This window comes from Polypterus senegalus, chromosome 10, assembly GCF_016835505.1.
Source record: "Polypterus senegalus isolate Bchr_013 chromosome 10, ASM1683550v1, whole genome shotgun sequence".
NCBI lineage: Eukaryota > Metazoa > Chordata > Cladistia > Polypteriformes > Polypteridae > Polypterus > Polypterus senegalus.
In genome coordinates, this window is record NC_053163.1 from 125083503 (window position 1) to 125096902 (window position 13400).

Genomic DNA, 13400 nt, shown 5'->3' on the forward strand with positions numbered 1-13400 from the left:
GCTAAACCCAAGCAGGTCAAAACTGCTCACTGTGGTGGTGTGTGTGCTATAAATATACAATAACTCCAAATGCACTCACGTGATATACTGTAGTAATGGAAAGTAGGAGTTCAGAAGATAGATGGAAGGTTTAAGTGTCACATTCTGTAGTGTGTGGTGGTGTTTTTTTGTTTAACAATATAATTTGTATTGTATTGTACTGACAGAAAATCACTGAGATTATCAGTTAGTGATTATGACATTTTACCTAAAAATGAAAGTTTTACAGTAATAGCAATTTTTTTCTGAATATACACATTTGTTGCCATTTATACAAAATACAGATTGGAATTTTTACAAAATGATAATTTCTGAACATAGAGTCTTCATACTAATAATTTATTTATAATTTAAATTATAAAAAGCCAGTCTTCATTGTGTTTATTAGTAGAGAGATTGATAGGAAGGACACTATATGAAGAACAGATAGAAAAAAATATCCATTAAAAGGGAACTTAATAGTAATAGATAGATAGATAGATAGATAGATAGATAGATAGATAGATAGATAGATAGATAGATAGATAGATCTGTGTCCTCCATAATGTTGGAGACAAAGACAGATTTTTTTCCACACTTTACACTTAACAATTCAAGGGTAATTTAAGGGTATTTTCATACATTTCAGTCGCACCATGTAAAACTGTCAATACTTTTCCTACGTGGACCATAATGTCTGGGACAATTGGCATCACAGGCTTTTGTGATTACTCAGTTGTGTTCCATTACTTCATTAGTGCAGACATAAGATACCTATGCTAGAGGACAAGAGCTGTGCCAATGAAGTGAAATAAGCCATTATAATATTGAAAAACAAGAATAAAACCATTAGAGACATCAGAAAATCCTTAGGATTACATAAATCAACTGTCTGGAATATTGTTAAGAAGAAAGAACACACTGGTGAGCTCAGTAATCGCAAAGGGACTGGTAGGCCAAGGAAGACCTCCACTGCTGATGACAGAAGAATCCTCACTATGGCAAGGGTAAAGCACCAAATGCCTGTCCAACAGATCAGAAACAGACTTCAGGAGGCAGATGTGGATGTGTCAGAGACGACTATCAGAAGAAGACTTCATGAACAAAGATACAGAGACCACACTGCAAGATGCAAACCACTAGTTAGCCACAAAAACAGGATGGCCAGATTAAAGTTTGCAAACAAATACTTAAAAGTTGCATATTTAATTCTGAGGGGTATAGAAACATCTGATCTGCTCAAGTTCTAGTAAATTCCTCCAAACTCATTGGACGGCACTTCTTCCTACAATAAGATAATGACCACAAACATACTACAAAGGCAACCCAGGAGTTTTTCAAAACTAAAAAATGGAAAATTATAGAATGGCCAAGCTAATCACGCCTTTTAAATCCAATTAAGCAGGCCTTCCATATGCCGAAGAGAAAACTTAAGGGGACAAGCCCTCCGAAACAAGCAGGAGCTGAAGATGGCTTGGCAGAACATCACCAAAAAAGGTCTGCAACTGGTGATATCTATGAATCTCAGATTTCAAGTATTAATTACACGTAAGGATATGCAATGAAGTACTAAATATGACTGCTTTCATAGATCAGCTGTGTCCCAAACAGTGTGGTTCCCTGAAATGGGGGGACCATGTAGAACAAGTGTTGTCATTTCTACATGCTGTGACTGAAATGTAAGCAAATACATTTATATAAGTGAAAGTCTGCAATGTGCACTTTAAAATTGTTTTCATCCGTTTGATTTGTAATTTTGAACTGTGGAGAAGAAGGTAAATGAAAGAAAAATCTCTCTCTGTCCCCAACATTATGGAGGTCACTGTAGATAACCCATTAAACCCATTAAAAGGTAGATTAACAGTGTGATATTGTTCATTATAAAAGGCTGATTTATAGCTAACTGATGCTTAACAGAACACCTAGTTGTTCTCTCAATTTTAAAATTCTTTGATTTACTACACAACAATTCAATGTTTAATACTGTTTTCTAAAAATAATATGTTAATATTCATAAATGGTTGTAAATTACTATATAGATGAAAGGTTATTTTCCAAATAGCTAATATTTTAATGTTCAAAATTTAAAGAAAATACATTTATTTAAGACTGCATTATATTAAATACTTAATACTTAATCTTATTTTTGATTTGATAAATTATAAATGCATGCATGCAGAGAGCATGGAGAAACATACATTTTTGAACTCTTGATTTTAGATTGTCTTCAAGAACCTGGCTAGTCGTCCATATAATATCTATCCACAAGGTCTAACATCTGTCCGTCCATTTGTAGACAGTGGTCCAGCTAAAGGTAAGACTAGCTTACTCATTTCCATCTGTCCAATTTCTAAACTTGCTTTTTCTGCTTGTAGTGTAGAGTCTTCTATAAATTTACCCAACAGCTGCATGGACCAAAATGTAGGAATGACCCCAGAATGGTGTTACATATCTACCCATAACAAGAGACAGACCTGCACATGTCCAGATAGTATCAATGTAGGGCTAGCAATTGACCTATTATACATGTTTGTGGGATTTTGAATCAGATTACACAGTGAAACATTATGGCCACTGTGCACAAACAGTCAGCCAGAACTTGAAAAGTGTCTTTGGAGCTGTGTGACAACCATGCTGACCACCTGAATGCTGAGACTCTCTTTCCTAACAACTCACACTCACAGAAAAACTATTCCTAACTCTGCCCAAAATATCCACATGCATGTGAAAATAGGCAGTGGGTGATGAAACAGGCAAAGGAGGAGTTTAATGCTGATTTAACTTTTTGAAACAAGCAGCAGTGAAGGCACATCAAATACGAGTGTCAAGTAGTAACAGGGCATGAATGTGTTTCTTGTCTGAAGTACAGGTTTTGAGTAAACGTTCAAAGACTTGGATGGCTCAATGACTTCCAGCAAAAGAGAATACAGATGTTAAACCAAACAGACAGACAGTTCATGAGTGAGCATGCAAGCAGCAACAAGATCTCTTATCATCTAATCGAAATGTTATTTACAAAACTTAGTGAAACAAAATATAAAATTGTATACAGTATATGCCCATAAATAATTCTTAGTTATATGTAAGATCTTGTGTCATCCCTCTCCTTAAACATAAACATAATAATTTTCTTGATCTAAATCAAAATAAAACGGAGGTGCTTATAGTGGGTCCATCAGTTAAAGCCCAAATTGGTCTTGGACTTCTCTGCTCTTTCTCTGTCTTTTGCAAACCTCAAGTCCACAATCTTGGTGTTATCTTTGACAGTAACCTCTCTTTGGAGAAACAAGTAAATTCTGTAGTCAAGAGTTGCTTTCTCCAGCTTCGTCTATTAGGTAAGATCAAGCCTTTTTTATCTTCTAGGGATCTTGAGAAAGCTACTCATGCTTTTATCTTCTCTCGCCTTGATTACTGCAACTCGCTATATTATAGGATTAGCAAATCCCTGATACGCAGGTTACAGTTGGTCCAGAATGATGTCGCTCCCTTTTTGGTTGAGGCAAGAAAGTCTGATTCTGTTTCTCCAATATTAGCTTCTTTACACTGGCTGCCTGTCAGTTTTCGAATTGATTTTAAAATCGTGTTGCTAGTTTTTAAATCTTTACATGGGCTTTCTCCTGCCTATTTATGAATTTTGTGTTTTACACCAGCCGTCTAGAGTGCTTAGATCTTCTGATCAGTTGTCTCTTGTTGTCCCTCATACCAAGTGTAAAACTAAAGGGGACAGGGCTTTTGCATCTGCTGCTCCTCACCTATGGAACTCTTTACCTCATCACATAAAGGAGTCGTCTACAATTGAACTGTTCAAAACGAGATTAAAGACTCATTTCTATTCACTTGCATTCCATGACCTTCAGTAATACTGATGGTTTCCTCATTATGATTATGTAACATTACTTCATTTTATTATTTATTTTATTTACATTCATTTATTTTATTTCTATTTATGTTATTCATGTCAATTGTATGTTTTTCTTTTATTCTATTATTGTAAAGAATTTAGGCCACAGCATTCCTATGTTTTTTTAAATGTGCTATATAAATAAATTTGACATTGACATTGTTTTCTAATGTCTGCTTGGATGCCCACATTCCAAAAAATGCATAATTTCACAACTGATAGTGCGCCTAATATTCCAATTACAAGCTCAAATATTTTCATTTGCATGTTTATTTATGTATATGCTAGCTGCATGTTGCCTTCAGGACAAAAGACTCCCTAGCAGTTTTACTATATCTGTGAACCTGGAGAGGTGTCAGCTAACTCTTAAGAATTATCCAGTGCAGAGGACGTGGACCCACCTGTGCTTGCTGCCCTACTGACTTTCGTAAGAAGACAATGGCAATACCACATCTTAGCCATATCGCTGGCATATGAGTCCTATTAATCTTTGTCTCCAGAAAATACCTTCAGAAATGATAATTTTTTAGTGAAAACTTTAAGCCTTGCCCTCCCTTGCTGAGGTGTTTCAATTGCACGTTTTTGAGTCGCAGCATTTGCTTCCTTTTGACATTGTATCTGTTCATCTGTGTCATTCACATAACGTCATTGTTACGCAGCAGTGTTTGCTTCACACAGGTCTTTCGTAGTGAGAAGTGAGGTGCATGCAAGTAGCAAAAAAAAATTAGAAGTGTATGCCTGCACCATCTAGTGGCTGTGGTTGAGCATGAGCAGTGTGGACCTCTCCATACACACACACAGGTCTTTTGTTTATATATGTATAATAAAAATACAGCAAAAACATATACATTATAAGTATGCATAACCAATAAATCGCATGTATATACTAATTATTAGTTATATTTGATACACAAATTAAAATTTTTAAGAAAAAAATACACTTGTTCTAGCTTTTTTCTTATAATTATAAACATATGTGAAACCTGAAATAACATACTCTGTGTATTCTCCTGGTCCTTCTATTGTCACTATATTCTAAGTCAAGGGGGGAGTATGTATTGTTAACTGTTCATTTTATTTTTATAGAAGATTAGCCATTCCCTGCAGCTCTGGACACATACAGTAGTAGTGAAATAGGACAAACTTTAAAAACCAATTAATAAAAAGGAATCGTTAGCTAAGCAGAGGCAAGTTATGCTCCAAAACACAGAGGTAGACCAACTCCCTACCCCTGACATCATGCTTCCCCCTCCCCTTGGCCCGCAGCCTCTGTCTTGGATTAGCGACAATATATATATCGCTCCTGCAAGCAAACTATGATTCTTAGTGCAATGAGAAAAGTCACAAAATCAACCAGAATGTTCAAGCAAATTCTAGAAAAACACCCAATCTAAATCTGTTAAGTACTTCTCTTGTTTGCTAGCTAAGCGAATGTAATATACGCCCCGAGGCTGGCACATGAGTGAGGAGGGGCCCACCCCCTCCCCTCGGCCCGCTACATCTTTTGGATTTGCAGAAATAAATCGGTACTGCAAGCCAACTATACTACTTAGCACAATGAGAGAGGTCGCAAAATCAACCGAAATGTTCAAGCAAATTATAGAAAAAAAACCCGATCTAAATCCGTTAAGTAGTCCTCTCGTGAAAAGTGGACAGACATACAGACAGAAAGACATTGGATTTTATATACTGTATATAAAGATTAAACTCTGCTTTAAGAATAACAACAACAACAACATTTATTTATATAGCACATTTTCATACAAAAAATGTAGCTCAAAGTGCTTTACAAAATGAATAGAAAAATAGAAGACACAATAAAAAATAAACATAAGTCAACATTAATTAATATAGAATAAGAGTAAGGTCCGATGGCCAAGGTGGACAGAAAAAAAAAAACTCCAGAGGCTGGAGAAAAAAAAATAAAATCTGTAGGGGTTCCAGACCAAGAGACCGCCCAGTCCCCTCTGGGCAATCTACCTAACATAAATGAAACAGTCCTCTTTGTATTTAGGGTTCTCATGGAAGGACTTGATAATGATGGTCACGTAGACTTCTGGCTTTCAGTCCATCAATGTTGGTGCATCATGATGCTTTGAGTAGGAAGAAACCGGAAAAAGAAACAGAAGAGAGAGTAGGGGTCAGTACGGATTTTGGAGCCACTATGAATAATTATTATGATGAATTGAACATACAGAGTATCAGTATTAAGTTAAAGTGAAGTTATAAAAAGGCCATGTTAAAGTAATGTGTTTTCAGCAGTGTTTTAAAGTGCTCTACTGTATTTGCCTGGCGAATTCCTATTGGCAGGCTATTTCAGATTTTAGGTGCATAACAGCAGAAGGCCGCCTCACCACTTCTTTTAAGTTTAGCTTTTGGAATTCTAAGGAGACACTCATTTGAGGATCTAAGGTTACGATTTAGAATATAACGTGTCAGACATTCCGATATATAAGATGGAGCGAGATTATTTAAGGCTTTATAAACCATAAGCAGTATTTTAAAGTCAATCCTGAATGACACAGGCAACCAGTGTAGTGACATCAGAACTGGAGAGATGTGTTAGGATTTTCTTTTCCTAGTTAGGATTCTAGCAGCTGCATTCTGCACTCGTTGCAAGTGATTTATGTCTTTTAATAATAAATAATAAATAAATGAACAGAATTCAGTCAGGCTCTAGTAATACTATACTAATACTGAGTAGGGCCTCCTTTTTGCTCTCAAGATAGCCTTAGTTCTTTGTGGAATGCATTCCATAAGTCTGGTCCATGTTGACATGATTGTATCATGCACTCTCTGCGGATTTGTCAGCTGCCCGTTCATGCTCTGAATCTCCTGTTGTACCACATCCCAAAGGTGGACTATTGGATTCAGACTTGGTGACTTGGAAAGCCACTGATGAACACTTGAACTCATTGCCATGTTCATGACACCAGCTTGCGATGATTTTTGCTTTGCGACATGGACCATCATCATCAGAAGTAGTCTTTAGAAGATGGAAAAATTGTGGCCATGAAAGGATGCACATGGTCAGCAACAATACTCAAAAAGTCAGTTGGATTCAAACAATGATTGTTTGGTATTAACAGGCCCAAAGTATGCTGCGAAAACATTCCTCACGCCTTTCCACCCCCACCACTAGCTTGGAAGGTTGACACAAGGCAGGTTAGGTACATGGATTTATGCTGACCCTACCATCTGCGTGCCTCAACAGAAATTGAGATTTATCAGACCAGGCTACATTTCTAAAGTGTTCAACTGTACAGTTTTGGTGAAAGTGTGCCCACTGCAGCCTCAGCTTTCTGTTCTAGGAGAGGAGTGGATCCATGTCCTCACTCTCCTATAAAATGCAGCTGCTAATATAAATATTTAATAAAAGAAAAAAACTCCAACAGCTTTTTGTTTTTCTTACAAGCATACAGTTCATTTATGAGATATAATGCACTCTGAAAAGTGGATAAGCTTTAGATTGGATTAGGGTAATCAATGAAGTTGTCATATTTCATAAAGAGAAGCACAGCTCTAATAAATCTGCACAATCATAAATTTTGTAAAATGAAAATAAAATTTTCTTGCAGGAGTTCCATTTGTTTAGTTTATGCTTTTAATGCTGAGCTGTTGCAGTGCTCATTGTTAGAGCATATGTTCATATACCCTTTAAAAATATATTCTCTAAACGCTTTAAGTCAGTGGATCCTAAATCTTCTCTGCAATAGAAGGGTCTGAGGGTATACTCACACTTGGCATAATATGGTCCTCCAGATTATGTGCTCCTCTAACATATAAAGAGCAAACATTAAAGGCAAAATTTTTCATACAGATTATCAGCATAAAACAGTTATAACATTAGTAACTTTTGATTATTTTCTCTGTATTTATAATATATATTCTGCTTTTTCCTCTCTTCTCACATTCTTCATGCTATGCTGTTTGTGTAATGGTGTATTCAGTTGCTTATGTGATGATCAAAGAAATTGTATACTTGGCAAGTAATCAATGTAGCGGAAAGCTATGCTTTTATTTGTAGAAAATAACATTGAGATATGCTACTGTGAATCAAAGAGCCAGACATTTCACTTCATATGCAGAGAAACATTCTGCAAACTGGCACATGTGGGTCAGTCCTGGGGGGATGAGCTTCTCATTTATCTTATGTTCTCTACTCCTCACCATACAAATGAAACTAAGAAATGTCTATAATATTCATGCATGGCACAACTTGAAATTACACACTAAATACAGAAGAAGTAAAGTACGTATGCTATTATAGATCTGGTTGTTATATAAGGTTGACTATGCAGCAGATTGCATCATAACAAAACTTATGTCTGATCAGAGGTTTCTGGTCTGTGGGCTGAAGTCAGCAAACTGAACTGAAAAGCAACAATACATATTATAAATACACCTATTAGAGTTAACTGTTCTTATGTATAATTCAATAATGGAGACATATAAAGTACTGTGCAAAAGTAAAGCAGAAGTATTTTCAAAAATAATGTCATGAACAGTTTTGATTAATCAATAAGCTTCCTAGAAAGTGCAGAAAAACAAAAAAACATACATTGAATCAATATTGGGTGTGATCTGTTCAGTGCCCTGTCATGCAGTTTCTGAAGGTACTGTATGTACTAGTAAGGTTCATTGTTCCAAGTCTCCCGGAGACGTTTGCGCAGTTCGACGGCAGACTTTGTCTGTTTTGTTTGTAATCTCATACTGGACAAATACTGTTGTTCACAGGGCTCTGATGGGGTCACACTGTCTGGTGCAGGATTCCTCATCTCACATTTCACTGTTGACAGTTTTTTTGCCTATGTGTTTGAGGTCATTGTCATGCTACAGGATGACACTGTAACAGATCAGATCCATCCCTGATTATACTGCATAATGAAAAAAAATCTCTACCTGTACTTCTCAGCAGTGAGGTGCACATCAATTCTGGTGAAATCACCAACTCCATTTTCAGAAAGGCAGACCCAAACCTGTAGGGAACCTCAACTGTGCTTCACTATTGAATGTGGCCATTCATCTATGTAACTTTTTCCAGGCCTTCAGTGGACATACCGCCTTCTGTTAGTGCCAAAAAATTCTGGACTCATCAGTCCAGAAAACCTGCTGCCATTTTGCTTCACCCCAGTCCTTGTGTTTTCCTGCATGGGTGAGTTGTTTGGCTTTATTTGAACCTCACAGAAAGGTCTTTTTGGTCACAATTCCTCCATGAAGACCACTTCTGATCGGGGCAGATCTATTATGAAATTAATGAAGTTTAAGCTTCAGGAATCCTAAACCCACAAGGGTCTCAGAAACAATTTTAGTCCAATTTCTTAATAATTTTGGGTATGAGAAGGGTTTTTTAAAAAAAATAATATTAATAGTATAGCGTAATTCAATACAAAATAATAGTTAAAATAAAAATTTAAGATTATTGAAGTATCATGTAGATGCAAAAAACTTAATGTTTAATTAAGGATGTTTCATCTCTATATATATAAAATCCAACTTCTCTCTATATGTCTATCTGCTTTTGAAGTACTTAAAAGATTTAGATTGGGTTTTTTCTAGAATTTGCTTGAACGTTCTGGTTGATTTTGCGACTTCTCTCATCGCACTAAGAATCATAGTTTGGTTGCAGGAGCGATATATTCATGCTAATAAAAGAGAGAGGCTGTGGGCCGAGGGGAGGAGGAAGCGTGACGTCAGGAGTGGGGAGCCGGGCAGGCCCTTCTCACTCATGCGCCAGCCTCCATTTGAATCGGTGTACCTCTGGCCAGGTTTTAGAGCAGACCTTGCATCCACTTAGCTGGCGATACCTGTTTGTTAATTGATTTTTAAAGTTTGTCCTGTTTCACTACTATGTGGGCGGAGCCACGGGGGACAGCTAGTTCTAAATATATTTAATATAAAATAATTAAAAATAATCTAAAACATTGTTAACATTTTTGACAGAAATTAAAATTTTTATTAAAATGATTTACCTTTGGGTAGCCACAATGGAAAAAAAATGAAAGCATATTTTGTTGGTTGTGGTCTTTGTAACTTTACTTTACAAAATAATCTTAAAACCTAATTTTCATCCTCGCATAACTCAAAAAGTATAAGGCATAGGACAATTTTATTCACACCGGGGACTTTGACTTGCAAGATAATCCAGTACAGCAATTTTAATCCAAATCTGAGATGTAGTGGGTACATTTTTTTAAAAAAATTGTCGTCATCTATCATGGAACAACATCCTTGAAGAAAGTTACAGTGGTTACATAGACCTTGATTCTGATCACAAAGGGCCCCACCACAACAGTTCAAGCTTCAGGGCCCCAAAAATATAGGTCCGCCACTGCTTCTGATAAGATTTCTCCAGACTGTAGATGGGTGTACCAGTATCTCAGGGTTTCTGCCATTTCTGCACTGACAGCGGTGTTGGACATTTTCTATTTATCAAGCAAAGTAAGCACAATGGATTTCTCATTTGCTGCACCTAGTTTCCATGGCCGACCACTGCGTTTTCAGTCGTTCTCCTTTCAGGTTTATTGTGCTGCTGCAGAATAGCTTGGACCGCTCATCTGGAAACAACTATCTGCCGTAAAAGTTCAGCTTGGAAGAGGCCTTGATGATGTAGACTAACCACCTTGTGTCTGGTCACTGTGCTCATTTTTACAATGGTGTAAGATTGTAGGTTTGCTGCTTTTACTGCCACCTCCCCTTTGTTATCTGCTTGTCCTTCTCCTATTGTTGTTTCAGTAAACCACATTTGCTTAATCAGGAACTGCCTACAAAGATTTCATGTTTTTCAGCTGGAAAGCTGTCTATTATTGCACTGCTTCCCTTTTTGAGAAACTGAATTTATGGAACTCTTAAATATATTTGTTTCTATTAACACACTCATCCAGAAGACTTTAAATAATCATGTAAGGTGCATTTTTTACTCTTTAAAGTGCCTAGGATTTTTGCATATTACTGTATTTTTGTATATGTGGTGCTTGCCTCTAATATTTTAGTTTTATTTTTCAAAATATTCAAAAAATCTTAAATTTCAAATTGAGCCAAGATGTGCAACCAAAAATGAACATGTACCTAATAGTGAGCCATTAAAATATTATAAAAAATAACCCATTTGTAGGGTGAAATAAAACGAATACTGTGTTCATTGTTGGTACATGCTGCATTTGATTTTATAGCATAACAAACATATTTAACATCCACTGTAAAGTTAAGTAATTACTTACACTACATTCTTAAATCTTGGGAACTCACCACTTACCTGAGGACTGCCTTGACTTGTTTTAGGATAATTTTATTTGATTCTTAGCAAAAATATTATAAACATTAATCAAAAAATGAGCAAGTATTTAAGAAATTTAAAAGGCTCAAGAGGGAAAATACAGCAGATTTTCTCCAAATGAATAGCAAATACTACACTTAAGGAAACAGCTGAGAGGAATTTTCTTAATGTATTAAACAGGATGCATTTTTCCCAGAATGAGGAATAGATTGGAGCCTGGAACAAACAGAAGATTATCTGTTGTTCTTTAAAAGCCAAAAAAGCCTCAGCATCTTTGTCTTTGCACAATATGATAGACAGAATGACCAGCATGTTTTTCTGAGGTTTACTCTTTTGTTTTACCCAGCAGTGATTTGATTTTCAGTTTCCATCAGCCAGAACTTATTACTCCTTTTGCAGTGATTCACAATAACTGTTTTAAAAGCTACCTATATAACACAATGCACAAAATCTGGTGGAAAGTCTTTAAAAAGAAGAAGCTATGCACAGTGGCTCATCACTCAGAGCTTCCTTGTTTTTTGACAGACATCACAATCTGAGAGATTTTCAAGTAAAAGTTGTCCTATGGCAGATTATTTCTAACATGCTGAAAAGTGGTTAATTAAGTAAACTATTCTTGTGCTTCTTTACTTTATCATTTAAGGAAAGAACCTAAAATTCTTTGCAATTAAACCCAATGAGTCATTTATTTACTCCTGGAATATAACATCTGAGGATGGGCCTACATCTGCTGATCCTCGCTGTCTGACCCGAATCTATTCCAGCACTATTGATCCAATCAAGGATGTTGCCTCCGGTCTCATTGGCCCCTTAATAATATGCTACAAAAAGACTCTTGATACACGTGGGAAAGTGGTAAGTGCCCTTTAAATTCTTGGTTTAATGGCGAATACCATTTTTCACAAATAAAATTAAACTGCCGTCTCTCTCGGTGTTTTGAATGAATAAATACCCTCTTCTATGCACCAATCAATATGAGGTCTGTCTATTAAATAACGAGACTGACACAATAATTCACTTTTATTTATATAACAATTCTATTGCTTATCCCCTGCAATATACTCCCTATTCGCAATTACTCACCCATGCAGTCTTGGTTTCCACTGGTCTAAGGCGTGGAGCAGATCGAGTTCTGTCAGCTGTTTCAAGACATTTGAAGTTTTCTTATTTACTTCTTTACTGCATCCATTGACTCAAAACGTTTTCCATTAAGCACCAATATCAATTTAGGAAAAACACACGTGCACAAGACATGCAGTCTTCCCCGTAAACCTCAGTAAGCATTTGAAAAGATTCCATTTGTGTTTTGCTCAAATTTGCAAAAAATTTGGAATTGACACGTTGCTCAACTTTTAAACTTACCATGATTCAGGCACACAAGGGGAAACACAACTGCATTAAATGGTGACTGACAATCAACTAAACGGCAGAGAGTGTTGCTGTTTGTCGTGCAGGTTTAGACAGGTTTGAATATGCATGGCAAGCGCTCATAATCAGTTGTCACTGCTTTGTTTAAGAGACAGAAACACAGTCTCGTTATTTAATACACAGGCCTCATATTTCTATATAATGTGAGACATTTTTTGATCTACAAATGACTGCACTGACTCCCAGAGAAAACAATAGCTGCCTAAATAATAAAGGCTCTCATTCTCAGACAGTCAGAATACTTCTGCGTCCAGCCCGCTGAGGGCCATAAGCGTGAGGGCCCACAGGTAATGTTCTTAGAAAGTGTGATGGAGTGACATTCTTACCTCGCATCGGTGCCTCAGATAGTGACTAGAATTGATCCGAGTTCCCTGAGGCCCTAAAATTAGATTGAGGTGGTTCAGTAATTGAATTGTTGAATTTTTTTTTCAATATTTTATGTATGGTATTTCATCTCTGTCACAATAAGCACTGCCGTTAAAAAAAAATCGCAAGATAATGTTCTCATTACATCTGTATAAAATGACATTCATTTTCAAGTAACATTAAGAATATGTTTGCTTTTAATATAATTAAACATGGTTGTATACACTAACTTATAAGGAAGGAAACTGGAGTTTACAGCAAGAGTTCCCAAAAATTTTTCGGCCGTAGACCCCTTTAGCAAAAACTTTAAAAACCGTCGACCCCCTAGTCATTTACTTTACTTACTCAAATGAAAAAATTTGTACAGTACTCAATATTAAATTTTCATTTTAATCAGTTGTAATTAATGAT

At 36.3% G+C, this 13400-nt stretch overlaps 1 protein-coding gene across 1 annotated transcript in view; it reads left to right on the forward strand.

Annotated features, from left to right (window-relative positions):
- f8 (coagulation factor VIII, procoagulant component) overlaps positions 1 to 13400 on the forward strand; it is a 131231-nt gene that overhangs the window by 56639 nt on the left and 61192 nt on the right. Inside the window, exons 9-10 of the mRNA XM_039766528.1 lie at positions 2239 to 2332; positions 11839 to 12050. Coding sequence (XP_039622462.1) covers positions 2239 to 2332; positions 11839 to 12050 — 306 coding nt within the window. The remainder of the gene's footprint in view (positions 1 to 2238; positions 2333 to 11838; positions 12051 to 13400) is intronic.